The following is a 15664-nucleotide window of genomic DNA, read 5'->3' on the forward strand; positions in this document are numbered from 1 at the left end:
GAGATTCTCTTTTGGCAAGTTGTATCTGATCAAATGAAAAGCATTAGTTAGTTTTATAGGATAGTTTAGATTAAATGGCATTGGTGCTTAATGAATTATCACCTCTTCTCATTAAGAGGTGTCTCTTGTTCAAATTCGTCTTTATCAATTTTGATGGTATTCATAGCTTTTCTTCTCCTGTGGAAACAAAAGCAAAACCCCTTCCCCAGTGTAACACACGTCCTGGTTTCCATTCTGAGGCCAGTGCATCTTTAAAACCCCTTCCCCAGTGTAACACATGTCCTGGTTTCCATTCTGAGGCCAGTGCATCTTTAAAGTGTATTCACTGATTCAATTTCGAAGTTTTTTCTGCTATCCAATGTCTCTATGCTGCTGTTGTTCCTATCAAAGTTAATAAGGCATTATGCAGTCTATTTCTGGGAGCCTTTATCATCCCTTTCTGTTTATTTAACATATCCTTTAGAGTTTGATTGCTGTTTCTATAGCTGCCTGGCCTGTAGGATTGTGCTGGAGCATTGCCTGTCTTCATGTGTACAGGTATAACCATGATGGCCATAACCTTTAGCAAATGTGTGGTTACCCAGTCAGCCTTTTTTGAACTCCAAGCAGTTGCCCGTTGAAAACCTGAGTATTTATCAGTGGTGTGGTGTATATATTTTAGAATTTCCAAATTCTACAAAATGAAATACGTCTGTCTGCCAGATTTCATCCCTTTGAGTACCCTTTGGGTTACTTCCTGTAGGTAGTGGTGTTTGGTTGTATAAAGAACAAGTTGGACATTTCCTTATAATTTCCTTGGCTTGTTGCCATGTAATAGAAAAGTCTCTTTTGAATCCTTTGCTATTGACATGATTCTTTTTAATGAAATTGCGCGATCTTCAGCCTCCAATCAATAATTGATTGATTTCTGCATTATCTTGTGCCAGAGGGCCTGGCAGACTCGTATGGGGTCAGATGTATGTTATGTATATGGGATGATGCCTCTTCCTGGTTGTATCTTGTAACTGAATAAATAATAAAGTCAATTCTGTACCATCTGGTATAAAGTAATCTGTTTCATTATGCAAAACAACTCTTTCTGCATATTGTGAATTGGTAACTAGGGGTTCTTTAGAATCCCTTAGTCCCACAAGGAAAGCATATAATTCTGACTTTTGGACAGAATCATAAGGGCTTTAATTTCCACTTTACTTAAATTTCCTGATTTGTAACCTGCCTTCCTTGAATTATTTGCTTCAGAATAGAATGTAAGGGCTCGAGGCTGGAGTGATGGCTCAGTGGTTAAGAGCACTGACTGCTTTTCCAGAAGTCCTGAGTTCGATTCCCAGCACCCATATGATGGTTCACAACCATCTGTAATGGGATCTGATGCCTGAAGAACAATTAACAAAATTCAGAGAGAGAAATTGGGGTTCAGCCTGAAGATTCATAAAGCAAAGCAGCCAGCCACTGGCTTAAAAAAATAAAAAAGAATGTAAGGGCTCCCCTGTACAATGTGAAGAAGAATCCAGTTGAATTATCTTGCTTATGAGGTAGTTATTAATCTCTCCCAAAAATTTGCTACACGCTCTTTGCCAGGGTTCACCTTTTTCCCACAATTTTTCCATTCATCATTATTTAGTTACTATAATTTTTGCTGGGTCTATTTCTGCTTATTGACAAAGTCTCAATTTTCCTTTTAGAATGAACTCAGAAACCTTCTCCACATAAGTTTTTCATTTTTTACTCAGTTTATGTGGTAAAAAGATCCATTCTAAGATAATCCTTCTACATTAAAATTCCTGTGGGTGGGGACTGGAGAGATGGCTCAGCAATTAAGAGCATTGGCTGCTCTTCCAGATGTCCTGAGTTCAATTTCCAGTAACCACGTGGTGGCTCACAACCATGTATGAAAGCAAATTTTTCTCTGTCTTTTTCTTGTAAAGGTACAATGAAGAGACAATCTTTTAAACCAATAACTATAGGAGGCCATCCTTAAGGTAATAGGGAAGGCAAAAGAATGCGAGACTGCAGAGAACCCATTGACTGAATCACCTTATTAAAACTCTTAGATCTGTTACCATTCTCCATTTTCTAGATTTCTTTTTAACAACAAATACAGGAGAATTCCAAGGAATGGGTGATTCTTCAATATGCTGAGCATCTAGTTGCTCCTGTACCAGCTCTTCTAAAAGCGTCCAGTTTCTCTGTTATTAAAGGCCATTGCATAACCATGCAGGTGTTTCAGTAAACTGTTTTGTCTGTGTGAGTGTATCAAATCCCCTGGAACTGGAGTTACAGAGAGCTGTGAGCTACCATGTGGGTGTTTAGAATTGAACCTGGGTCCTCTTGGAAATTAGCCAGTGCTCTTGACCACTGAGCCATCTCTCTAGCCCTAATTTACTTATTTATTTATGGCATATGATGTACTCAGGGGAACACTGTTTGTGGAGTCGGAGGACAGCTTGTGAGTGTCTGTTCCCTCTTTCTGCCTTGTGGATCCCTAATATGAACAATGTATCAGGGTCTGTGGCTGATGTCTTTATCTGATGAGCATCTTTGTTCATTTGTTTTTTGGTTTGAGACAGGGTCTTTCTCTGTAGCCTTGGCTGGCCTAGAATTCCCTCTATAGACCAGGTTAGCCCATAACTCACAGAGATCCTTCTGCCTCTGCCTCAAGAGTGCTGGAATCAAAGTCTTGTGACACCACAACTCGCTTGTTGTTTTGACCCTGGCTTTTCTGAACCTCACCATGTTCCCAGCCTAGCCTTGAACTTGTGGGTCTACCTACCTTAGTCTTCAGTCCTTGAATTGTAGACATTTTTATCCCTTTATTACTTACTATGAACCACATTTTCCTCCCTCCTTGAACCTTTATAATGAATGGGATAACATGTATGTAATAGGTGCTCGATTTCTCTTTCATGATCATATTCCTTTCAGAGTGGTGGCTCAGAATGAGAGGAGGGAAGAGTGGACATCGCTCCTTGTGACCATTAAAAAACTCTTCATCCAGTATCCAGTGTTGGTGCGACTGGAACAGGCAGGTACTGCATCCATGTGTCAGAGGTGCGGTGGGGAAATGGCATGTGGAATGGAGGCTGGAGACAGAGAAGCAGCTCATGCTCCATTCCCTTGTGTTGCTGTAGATAGTTTCTGCTTCGGGTCAGGTCTGGTCAGTCGGAGCCAGTTGTTACTTATATGTGCTACCAGCTCCTACAATGTTCCCAACTAACACAGTGTGAGCCAGATGCCTTCCTGGTTTGTTTTTGTTTTTTGGAGTTTTCTTGGGGGGTGGGATATATTTCTAGACAGGGTTTCTCTGTGTAGGCCTGGATGTCCTAGAGTTCGCTCTGTAGACCAAGAGGCCTGAAACTCAGCTCTCCACCCACCTCTGCCTCCTGAGTCCTGGGATTAAAGGCGTGTGCCACCACCACCACCTGGCACCTTCCTGTTAGTTTTTTTTTTTTTTAAATATTTATTTATTTATTATGTATACAATATTCTGTGTGTATGCCTGCAGGCCAGAAGAGGGCACCAGACCCCTCTACAGATGGTTGTGAGCCACCATGTGGTTGCTGGGAATTGAACTCAGGACCTTTGGAAGAGCAGGCAATGCTCTTAACCTCTGAGCCATCTCTCCAGCCCCCTGTTAGTTTTTAAGAGTTCATTTTTCATGAAATATTTTTCCTTGTTTTGTATTTTTGCTTTAGGGGGCTTTCCTCAAGGAGACAATTCTACCTCAGCACAAGGAAACTACCTAGAGGCCATCAATTTGTCGTTCAACGGTGAGTAAGAGCGCAGTAAGCCGACCTCTTGCTTCCCGTGTGGCCATAGACAGCTCGATGCTGATGCCCAAAGCCCCAGACTTGGAGGCCTTCTTCCCATCTACACTTCAAATTAACTCAAAGTAGTGCATTCTAATTGAATGGCCATAATGACTGCTCTTTGGCCCGTGGGCCTTCTGTTGGCAATCAGCCTCCTGTGGTAAAGAGCTGACAGGGCTCCTGCCTGGTAGACTTTTTATTTCTCATTTCATCCCTCAGCTGATTTTAGCTAATTTTTTAAATTTTAAATTCTACTTTTTTCTTTCTTTTTTGGGGGAGGAGCAGGGGGTTGAGACATGGTTTCTCTGTGTAACTTTGGAGCTTGTCTTGAAACTCACTCTGTAGACCAGGCTGGCCATAACTCACAGAGATCCACCTGCCTCTGCCTCCTGAGTGCTGGGATTAAAGGTGTGTACCACCACCTGGCTCCATTCTGCTTTTTAAAAGAAAATACATATATTCTTGAGTGTAGAGCCTGAGGTAGGAGAATATGAGGGATATAGAGAAAGTGAGCTACTAGAGACTCTGTCCATCAAAGCACAAACACAAACACAGAGCAATGAAATGACTTAGTGGGTAAAGGCACCTGATACCAAGTTGAGGACCTGGGTTTGATACCTGAGATCTTAGAAGGAGAAAACTCCTGCAAGTTGTCCTCTGACTTCTACGTGTGCGCTGTGGCACTTGAGTGTACACAATACATAAATAAGTATGGCATATGTATCTTATTTGATTCTTGGAACTTTAAGTATAGACTCATTGATAGGTGATGTAAATTAAACTGTGGGCCACTATTGGGCACCAGTGAGCATGATTTATAAAGGGTAAAATGAATGTTTTGTTTTTAAGACACTGCTAAAGTAAAAGGGAAAGGTACATGTGTGCATGACGTGGTAAAATTAAGGTCAGAATGAGTCACTTGGTATGACTGGAATGAGTGCAAGGTGCACCAAAAGCTGTGTTGTTTGCCTGTGTCTGGTTTCTGAAAAGCTGTGACATTGTCCCTGGGGGGATTTTTGTTTTCTCTAAAGTGTTTGACAAGCACTACATCAACCGCAACTTTGACCGAACTGGACAGATGTCAGTGGTGATCACACCCGGGGTGGGTGTCTTTGAAGTGGACCGCCTACTCATGATATTGACCAAGCAGCGTATGATTGATAATGGTAACAGTCCTTGGTTTCTACTGTCTCCCTGTGTTAATACCCTCCCTTGTCCTGTAACTGTGGTGCTCTCATTGTCTCTTAGGTGATGAAGGGCTTTGCATGGTGATCAGGGGTGTCACTAGAATTGAATTGTGGAGGTCTTGTTTCTCTTTGTACAGATCTGGGTAATCAGTGTCTAACCTAAAGCACATTAGAAAAAAAAGAAAATGCATGTATTTCCTTCCAGCGTAGGTAGCAATGATGAGTTTATAAACTGCAGCACAGCAAGTCAGTTTTATCTCGTACAATGTTCAGTAATATTAACAGATTAGAATACTCACCTCTGCTGTTGTCCTCTTGACCCGCCTTTTTTGTCCTTCCCTTTTTAGGAATCGGGGTGGACCTAGTATGCATGGGAGAGCAGCCTTTACATGCTGTGCCATTATTCAAGGTAATAGAATTTCGGCTTCCTTCTGAAAGACCATTTGAACAATAATTAAAAATAGAAAGAGTGGAAGTTTCTAGCTTATTCGTGCTCCGGCTTTTTCCTTGCAGCTGCACAACCGGAGTGTTCCGAGGGACTCTCGGCTGGGCGATGATTATAACATCCCTCACTGGATAAACCACAGGTGGGTGTCATCATGAGTGGAAGATGAATGTTTTGAATAGTTTCCTTAGTATTGGCTCTTTAAATTTGTTTTGTTTTTTTGAGATGGTTTCTCTGTGTGGCCTGGGCTCAGACTTGCCTTAGCCTCCTGAATCCTGGGATCATATTGTGAGCCATCCAAACCTGTCTTATTTACTAGCTTATTTATTTCTTGGCTAGTTGGTTGTACTAGGAGTTGTACCAAGGGCTTGATTGTATTTGGTTGTTGTCGTTGTTTTAATATTTACTTTTATTTCTATGTATGCACATGCCGTCTGTATATGGATGCACACAAATACCAGGTGAAAGTGTTGGATCATCTGGAGCTGGAGTTACAGAGCTGTCTGATGTGGGTGCTGGGAACCAAGCTCAAGTCCTCTTAAACATTGAACTGTCTCTCCAGTCCACACCTAGGGCTTTATACATAGTACACAATTGCTCAGCACAGCTCTGAATTATTTTCTTCTTTCTTTCGTTTTTCATTTTATTCCTGAGTAACAAGATGGTTTTTTTAGTCTTAGTTTGACTCTCAAGAAGTAAAAAAGTATTAGTGTTCTTCTCTGCCCTCACAGGGCATGGTGTGATATGTCAGAATCTTTGGGATCTGGAGACAGTGGTCTTTAAACCACTGCTTTCTGTGTGTTTAGTCCAGCTCTTCAAGAGAGCACAATAAGGGCTGACGTGGTTGAGCCCTGCAGCCTCCTCCCCTGCCACTATTTCTTCTTCTTGCTATGGGTGGCAGACACTCTCAACTTACCTCAGGTCTGGGCTTTTTTGTTTTGTTGTTGTTCTTGTTGTTGTTTACATAGAGGGCCTTTGCCAGTTATTTTCTTGCAGGTGCTTTTCTTCAAGACCCAGCTCCAACCCTTCTCCCCTGTGACTCCTCCCCAGTGGCAGTAGATGCTTTTCCTTTGGTGCTTTCTGTGCTTTGTGTTGTCTGTCATGAGGGGCAGACTACTTGGCTTATGCCTCTAGCTCAATAGAACCTTCTATAGCATTTAAAAAAAAAAAGTAATATTATTCTTATTTATGTGTCTGTTTTATATTTATATATAAAATTTATATGTTTATATTCATATGCCTGCTCATGCCATGGCACACTTGTGTAGGTCAGAGGACCATTTGTAAGGTTTGGTTTTTCCTTCCTTCCTCCATGTAGTTCCTGGGGAGCCAATTCAGGTCATCCCAAGCAACTTTACAGAGCAGTCTTGCTGGTCTGGCTTCTACAGTATTTAAGTTTCAAATATATACTAGAGACCAGCTTGGAAACCCATAACAAATACAGATGTTAGCCTTGTGTATGTGTCTTTTATCTTTGTCACAAGCTGTGTTCCTATTGGTGCAGTGATTGTTGCTGTCACCTATATTCATAGATGAAGAACCAGAAGTGAGCAAGGATTACTTGTTTAGCCATCTGTAAGGATAATGTGGTCCCATTACAATTATCCTGTTCAATGAATGTCCCTTACTTCTCTCAGAACCCATAAAATTTTGTGTGGATGGTTTTTATGAAAAACTGTAAGCTGGGAGATGGGCAGTGGTAGCACATGCCTTTGATGCCCGTACTTGGGAGGCAGAGACAGGCAGATCTTTTTGGGTTCAAGGCCGGCCTGGTCTACAGAGTGAGTTCCAGGACAGCGAAGGCTACACAGAGAAACCCAGTCTCAAGAAAGAAAAGAAAAAAAAAAAAGAAAGAAAAGAAAAATTGTATTTTTTTGAGGTCTTGTTATGTAGCCAAGCTAAAAACTGTTGGTTGTTCTGCCTCAGCAAGGCTAATATTAAAACTATAAGCTATCACATTTAGCACAGATATCATACTTAAAAAAAAAAAACTTTATTTACTTGGGTCTTTTGCCTGTATGTGCACTACATGCTTGCCGTGTGTCCCCAGAGGTCAGAGAGGGCGTTGGGTCCCCTGAAACTGGAGTTATAGATTGTGAGCCATCGTGTGGGAGCTAGGAATCAAACCTGGTCTTCTGGAAAAGTAGCCAGTACTCCTAATTCTGGAGCCATCTGCCCAGCCCCTGTTTTGATCTATAGCTCTGAGGGGAAAAACAGTAGAAAGCAGAAAAAGATTGATTCAGTGTAGCAGCATTGGCAAGATGGACAAAGAGATCCAGCAAACCCCTTCACTCTTTTTCCGTTCCTAAAGTGAGATCAAAATTTAAATAGAGGACCAAGGATGTACACACCTAAGCTATGCTAGTCAAGGTGTGGTCCTGCCCACCAGCGACCCATCGCCATCTGGGGTTTAGTCTCATCCTGTCAGGTGGTTTGATAGATTGTTAGAAATTTCTTCCCAGGGGACAAGTCCCACACTGGCAGCCTTTCCTTCTCCATCATGAAATTTTGGAGGAATTTTCCTTTCTCTTTCTGCCTGTCTGTCTGTCTTTCTTTTTTTTTTTTTTTTTTTTTTTTTTAAAGACAGGATTTCTCTTTGGGGCCTGTCCTGGAACTAGCTCTTGTAGACCAGGCTGGCCTTGAACTCACAGATATCCGCCTGCCTCTGTCTCTCAAGTGCTAGGATTAAAGGCGTGTGCCACCACAGCCTGGTGAATTATCTTTTCTTTGAGGTCTGTTGTTTCTATAGTTTTTGATTGAAAGACACAAGTATCTCTTTAGAATATCTTCATTGTGCCAGACCAGTAACTGCAAGTATAATCTTTAGCTGCTGAACCATCTCACTGACCCCTGTATTTGTAACTTTTCAAATATACATTTAAAAACACTTATCAGTTAAAAATCACTATTAATTATACTGTATTTTATGGTTTTGAGTTTAGTTCAGGAAGTGTAAAAAGTAACTATAGAATATATAAAAATAGGGCTGGAGAGATGGCTCAGAGGTTAAGAGCACTGGGCTGTTCTTCCAGAGGTCCTGAGTTCAATTCCCAGCAACCACATGATGGTTCACAACCATCTATAATGAGATATGGTGCCCTCTTCTGGCCTGCAGGCATACATGCAGGCAGAACACTGTATACACAATAAAGAAAAAATTTAAAAAAAAAGAATATATAAAAATACATGAATTCCAATTAAAGTTCTGTATTTTTCTCAAATTTTACTTTATAGTAACTTAGAAGATTCTCAAATTACCACTTAAAGCCGGGCGGTGGTGGCGCACGCCTTTAATCCCAGCACTCGGGAGGCAGAGGTAGGTGGATCTCTGGGAGTTCGAGGCCAGCCTGGTCTACAAGAGCTAGTTCCAGGACAGGCACCAAAGCTACAGAGAAACCCTGTCTCGAAAAACCAAAAAAAAAAAAATTACCACTTAATTTTTTAATCCTACATTGGTTTTCTGGTGCCATCCTGATGCAGGATAGAACCATTTGTGAAGGACTTTTAAATCTGAGAATTTAGAGAGACTGAGACCTGTTTCTCTTATTTCATTGTGAGCCTCACCACAAAACAAAACAAAAAACCTGAAATCCCAATGAAAGATTGCTTGTGACCCTGAAAAATAGCAATTTCATGATTCAACTTAATAGAAATCCATTTTTCTGTCTCACATTTCTTTATAACTCAGTGTTATGTTTGCATGTGTGTGTTTATATGAGTGCACGTGTGTCACTCATTATAAATGAGCACATTAATAGTAGCCTCAGAATACCCAAAATGTATCAGCGTTGCATTAAAAAAAAGAAATTAGTGTCTGGGGAGATGGCTCAGAGGTTAAGGGCACTGGCTGCTCTTCCAGAGGTCCTGAGTTCAATTTCCAGGAACCACATGGTGGCTCACAGCCATCTGTAATGAGATTGAGATCTGGCGCCCTCTCCTGGCCTGCAGGCATACATGCAGGCAGAACACTGTATACATAATAAATAATCTTTTTTTAAAAAAAGGAAAAGAGCCGGGCGGTGGTGGCGCACGCCTTTAATCCCAGCACTCGGGAGGCAGAGGCAGGTGGATCTCTGTGAGTTCGAGACCAGCCTGGTCTACAAGAGCTAGTTCCAGGACAGGCTCCAAAACCACAGAGAAACCCTGTCTCGAAAAACCAAAAAAAAAAAAAGGAAAAGAAATTAAAAAGCACTTCCACTTGGTGTTCTTATGTACTTAGTGTGCCATAAGGTTGTTCTTATAGCCTGTCACTAATCTGCAGACGCTGCTGCTGTTATTCTGTTGGCTTGGTTTTTTGAGGCTGGGTCTCACTTGTAGCTGTGACTCACCGAAATCAGACTGGCCTTAAACTCACAGAGATCCACCTTCCTCAGTTTCCCAAGTGTTGAAAAAGTGTGTGTCACCACACCTGGCTTTGTTTTAAATTTTTATTTGTTTATACTCAGAGATTTTCTAGAAGATAGAATTAGGGCAATGTCTCAAACATTATTTGCAAGTTTATGACTGAGAAAAGATCATACAAGAAGGTTCAAGGCCCTGAAGAATGGAAAGGCAGTACAATTTCTGTGTGTTCATTCGCACTTGGGTGTAAGGCTGGTCTCCAGTTAGCATACATTTATGACATGGTTATATTAAAATTATTTTCAGATGGATTGGTGCTTAATAATTTCTGCTATCTCTTCTTGAGGACAGTGTTTTTGTTTTATTTTGTCTTGTTTAACTAAGTGCCAACCAACGAGTGAATATTCAGAACTTCCTGTGGCGGCTGAAGAGATGGCTCAGTGGTTAAGAGAGCTGGCTGCTCTTCCAGAGGACCCAGGTTCAATTCCCAGCACCCACATGGCAGCTCACAAGTGTCTGTACTGCCTGTCCCAGGGATCTGACACCCCCACCCAGACACACATGCAGGCAACACCAATGTACATAAAATAAAAATAAATAAATTAGTAAAAAAGAAGACTTCCTGTGGACCTAACATACTAAACATCAGGTTGAAAGTATTCTGATGTAAAGAGGTTTGTTCCTGAAATAGGTGACTCTGATCTAGTTAGCAGTTAGGACCACTACACACTATACTGAGCCTGTGGTGTATGAGGAGAGAAGGCCAGAACAACAGTTGAAATTATTGCCGATGTTGAAGTTGGAGTTTAAAATTTTTACTATTACTATTATTATTATTGAGAAAATGTCTGGCTATGTAGCCTTGACTGGCCTTTTAATTCATAGAGATCTCACTGCCTTCACAGTGCTGTGATTAGAGGCGTTTATGACCATGCTTGGTTTATTATTATTCATATGTATATGTGTAAATGATGTGAGAGTGTGAGTCCTTGTCTGTGTGGAGGTCAGAATAACTTTTGGAAATTGATTCTCTCCTTCCACCATAGGTTGCTGGAGATCACACTGTCAGGTTTGCATAGTGCTTTTACCCACTGGGCAATCTCACTGGTTAGAATTGGGAAGATTTGTGAACCTAAACAAAACCAGACACAAGCAAACTGGTCATACTTGGGTTTACAGTTTGTCTTTCTTTAAAAAATGTGTGTGTGTGTATGTGTGTGTGTGTGTGTGTGTGTGTGTTGTGTTCTGCCTGCATGTGTGCCTGCAGGCCAGAAGAGGGCACCAAATCTCATTATAGGCAATTGTGAGCCACCATGTGGTTGCTGGGAATGAACTCAGGACCTCTGGAAGAACAGCCTGTGCTCTTAACCTCTGAGCCATCTCTCCAGCCCCTGCAGTTTGTCTTAAGGTTTAGAATAAAGAATCTGGGCTTAGACGAGCACACCTTTTATTCCAGCACTTTGGAGGAAGAGGTAGGCGAATCTGAGTTTAAGAACAACTAGGATTATACAGAGAAACCCTGTCTTGAAAAACAAAAAACAAAAACAAAAAAATTGTTACTGGAGAGATGCCTCAACAGTTAAGAATATTGATTGTAGCTGGGCAGTGGTGGCGCACGCCTTTAATCCCAGCACTCGGGAGGCAGAAGCAGGTGGATCTCTTGAGTTTGAGGCCAGCCTGGTCTACAAGAGCTAGTTCTAGGACAGGCTCCAAGGCTACAGAGAAACCTTCTCTCAAAAAAACAAATATTGGTTGTTCTTCCAGAGGACCTGGGTTCAATTGTTAGCACCCGCATGGCAGTTTATAACTGTCCAACTTTCTGTAACTCCAATTCCAGGGGATCTGATACCCTCACACAGACATATGTGTAGGCCAAACACCAAATGTACATCAAAATAAAAAAATATAGATTAATAACTTTTTTTTTTTTTAATAGTTTCTACACATCCAAAAGCCAGCTGTTTTGCAACAGTTTCACCCCGAGGATCAAACTGGCAGGAAATAAGGTATGTTCCCCAGTCTGAGCGGCGTTCAGGGGCTGCACACAGCTGTGTGTACTGTCAGCTCCCTTCTCCCATCTTCTGGGTCATAATAGGGTTTAAACATTTTTGTGTTGAAACTTCATGGAGAAGCTGGGGCTGTAGCCCAGTGTAGAGCATACACACGCCTGGGATTCAGTCCCCGGCAGGAACTGGGGTCCATGCCCCACTGGGTAAGCTTCTGAGAATAAGATGTAAAGTGGAAACTAAAAGACTTAGCAGGGCTTGACACTGCGGTAGGCCGGTGTCAAGTGTTAACACCCAGTTACTAGAGAGCCAGGACGCGGTCTTTGCCCTGGGGAGTAGTACATAACATACTGTGTTCCGTTTGCGTCTGTCAGAGGAGTGATAAAGTATCTATTTAATTTTTCAGCCCACTTCTGAGAAAACCAAAAATGGCCGAGATACATGTGAGTTTTTTGTTTTTTTTTTTCATTTGTTTTTTAAGACACAGTTTCTCAGTGTAGCCCTGGCTGTCCTGGAACTTGCTCTGTAGACCAGGCTGGCCTCGAAGTCACAGAGATCCGCCTGCCTCTGCCTCCTGAACAATGGGATCAAAGGCATGTGCCACCACTGTCTGGCTACATATGAGTATTTTTGAGATGCTTTCTCATCACTTTTAGGAATAGCTAATTTGTGGCCACAAAATAATGGGAAGTATCATAAGAAGGTTCATATTAAAGTCAGTAACCCACATTCCTGTGTCACCCTAGGAAGGGTGCTTAGCCCCCTTGCAGCTGTGCCTTGTCAGCTGCAGTGCATGGGTCAGGTGGAAAGCACTGGGGATGCTCAGGTGGTCTCTCGAGCAGGACTAGTAAGACTAGTGTTGAACGCTGCCCGGCTACTGCTGTACTATTTTAATGTCACTTTGACATTTATGTCATTCAGTCTTAACCTGATGGTTGGGTTATTCCATCTTTTCCTTGGTAGATAGCTCCAATGCCTTGCCGATTTTGATGATCCTCTATAGGTGTCTTTATAGGTATCTGTTAGAACTGTGTTTTAATTGTATTATTTGTGTTTTACAGCTCTTGGGACTCCAAAGGAATCCGAGAACACCCTGCCCATCCAAGTAGATTATGATGCCTACGATGCTCAAGTATTCAGGCTGCCCGGTCCATCCCGGGCTCAGCGCCTTGCCACCTGCAGGTTTTCTGTCATATTCCTCTGGGGGTGCATATTAAATGATTTAGGGACCCAAGGCCTGTGCCATAAGTCAATAACCTGACACTCAGGAGACAAAGATGGAGGGATTCCAAATTCAAAGCCAGTCTCAACTATATACTGAGGCTATATTTTAGGAAGAAAGAGCAGTTCAGAAAGCCTGAGAGGTGCATGCTTCATCAGCACATTCACTGCATTGGGACAGCACAGAGATTAGCATAGCCTCTGTGCAGGGGTAACACACAAATTTGTGAAGGCTTCCATATATTTTTTTTTTAATTACAGCATTTGTTTATATTAAAACAGACTATTAGAAAGCAACAAGGGACCTTTATGAGAACAACCTTAAAAATATTTAAATTGGGGCTGAAGGAACGGCTCAGTGGTTAAGAGCACTTGTTACTCTTTCAGAGGGCCCAGGTTCTTAGCATCTATGTGGTGGTACACATCCATTTAGAGCTCCAGGTTCTAGGAGCTCCAAAGCTTTCTTCTGATGTCCTTGGGCACTAGGGAGACATGTGCACCTATGTACATGCAGGCAGAATATTTATATACATAAAATAATTATAAAAATTTTAAAGGAGTTTTAAATTAAAATTACCCTCAGGAAAGCTATGTGGTTAGAGATCGTTGGGGATTCCATTCTCAGACTCTTGGGTCTACCTATTTTGTTTGTCATGAAGTATTGTCTCAAGATACAGGAAGGTTCTAAGACATTGCAGCCAAGAGATGCAATTCATGAAGCACAGGCTCTTCCTTGGCTGGCACTAATACTGATCTTTTTTTTTTTTGGTTTTTCGAGACAGGGTTTCTCTGTGGTTTTGGAGCCTGTCCTGGAACTAGCTCTTGTAGACCAGGCTGGTCTCGAACTAACAGCGATCCACCTGCCTCTGCCTCCCAAGTGCTGGGATTAAAGGCGTGCACCACCACCACCACCTGGCCTAATACTGATCTTTTAGGTTTATTATTTCAAGGACAGAATTTTTCTTTCTTCAACTCTCACTATTTAAATTTGCTCTGTGAGCAGGGTGGTGGTGGCACACGCCTTTAATCCCTGCACTTGGGAGGCAGAGGCAAAAACCTACAGAGAAACCCTGTCTTGAAAATAAAAATAAAGGGCTGTGAGATGGCTCAGAGGTTAAGAACATTGCCTGCTCTTCCAAAGGTCCTGAGTTCAATTCCCAGCAACCACAACCATCTGTAATGGGGTCTGGTGCCCTCTTCTGGCCTGCAGGCATACACACAGAATATTGTTTACATAAAAATAAATAAATATTTAAAAAAAAAAAAGAAAGAAAATAAAAATAAATAAATAAATTTGCTCTGTGTTGTTTTGGCCAAATAAGTTTCTAATTGTGGTAGATTTAACCACCTTTGGATCTTATGTGGTTTTCCTATTTTTTTCTTTGCTGGGCAGTGGTGGCGCACTCCTGTAATCCCAGCATTCAGGAGCAGAGGCAGGCAGATCTCTGTGAGTTTGAGGCCAGCCTTGTCTACAAAGAGAGTTCCAGGAGAGCCAGAGCTGTTACACAGAGAAACCCTGTCTCAGAAAAAAACCAATTTTTTTTTTCTTGTTTTGATACAAGATTCTATAGCCCAGGGATTCACTGTAGCCTAGAATGGCCTTGAACTCTTAGTGATCCTCCTGCCTCAGGGCTCTTAATTGCCAGGACTAAATGTAAATCACCAGGCCCCTTTCCTCGCCCCCTGCTCTTGAGATGAAATCTTTGTTGTTCAGGCCAGCATTATTTCCCATATTGAGAGTTTTAATATTGGTTTCTCGAGTATATGTAGCTGATGATCATCACTGATATATATATATATATATATATATATATATATATATATATATATATAATATTTTTTTTGTTTGTTTGTTTTTTTTTGTTTTTTTTTTGTTTTTCGAGACAGGGTTTCTCTGTAGCTTTGGAGCCTGTCCCGGAACAAGTTCTTTTTTTTTTTTTTTTTAATTTTTTTATGATTTATTTATCTTTATTTTATGTGCAGTGGTGTGAAGGTGTCAGATCCCCTGGAACTGGATTTTCAGACAGTTGTGAACTGCCATGTGGGTGCTGGGAATTGAACCCAGGTCTTCTGGAAGAGCAATCGGTGCTCTTAACCACTGAGCCATTTCTCCAGCCCCCGGAACAAGTTCTTGTAGACCAGGTTGGCCTCGAACTCACAGAGATCCGCCTACCTCTGCCTCCCGAGTGCACCACCTCCCGGCATCACTGATATTTTAACTCAAAGTTGAAGTGTCGTTTTCATGGTAGTAATTTGTCTCTTGCATATTAGGTCTGTGAGAGAGCAGGAGAATCATAATCGCAAAAGTGCCAGCTCCTGTGATGTCTCATCCAGCCCTTCCCTACCAAGCCGTGCACTGCCCACTGAGGAAGTGAGGAGCCAGGCTTCTGATGACAGCTCCCTGGGCAAGAGCACCAACATCCTGATGATCCCTAACCCCCACCTGCACCAGTATGAAGTCAGCAGCTCGTTGGGCTACACCAGCACCCGAGGTCAGAGTGCTAGAGCACAGACGGCCGGGGAGGCTTGGGGACAGTGTTTTTGCAGTGTAGGGGCGTGGGAGTGACGGGGCCAGATTGGAGTGGGGTGTAAGTCTCATATTTTTGTTACGTTCATGCCAGTGAATGGGTGCAAATCATATTAGGCGTTGGATGTGTA

The 15664-nt window shown here is 42.0% G+C and overlaps 1 protein-coding gene across 11 annotated transcripts in view; it reads left to right on the forward strand.

Annotated features, from left to right (window-relative positions):
- The window catches only part of Depdc5 (DEP domain containing 5, GATOR1 subcomplex subunit), a 126056-nt gene that overhangs the window by 32900 nt on the left and 77492 nt on the right, over positions 1-15664 (forward strand). For all 11 annotated transcript variants that reach the window (XM_057771395.1, XM_057771394.1, XM_057771402.1 and 8 more), the window contains exons 13-21: positions 2923-3026; positions 3693-3767; positions 4838-4972; positions 5341-5402; positions 5507-5580; positions 11716-11785; positions 12192-12228; positions 12847-12967; positions 15278-15498. In XM_057771395.1, coding sequence (XP_057627378.1) covers positions 2923-3026; positions 3693-3767; positions 4838-4972; positions 5341-5402; positions 5507-5580; positions 11716-11785; positions 12192-12228; positions 12847-12967; positions 15278-15498 — 899 coding nt within the window. The remainder of the gene's footprint in view (positions 1-2922; positions 3027-3692; positions 3768-4837; positions 4973-5340; positions 5403-5506; positions 5581-11715; positions 11786-12191; positions 12229-12846; positions 12968-15277; positions 15499-15664) is intronic.

This window comes from Chionomys nivalis, chromosome 6 (genome assembly GCF_950005125.1).
Source record: "Chionomys nivalis chromosome 6, mChiNiv1.1, whole genome shotgun sequence".
Classification (NCBI taxonomy): Eukaryota; Metazoa; Chordata; class Mammalia; order Rodentia; family Cricetidae; genus Chionomys; species Chionomys nivalis.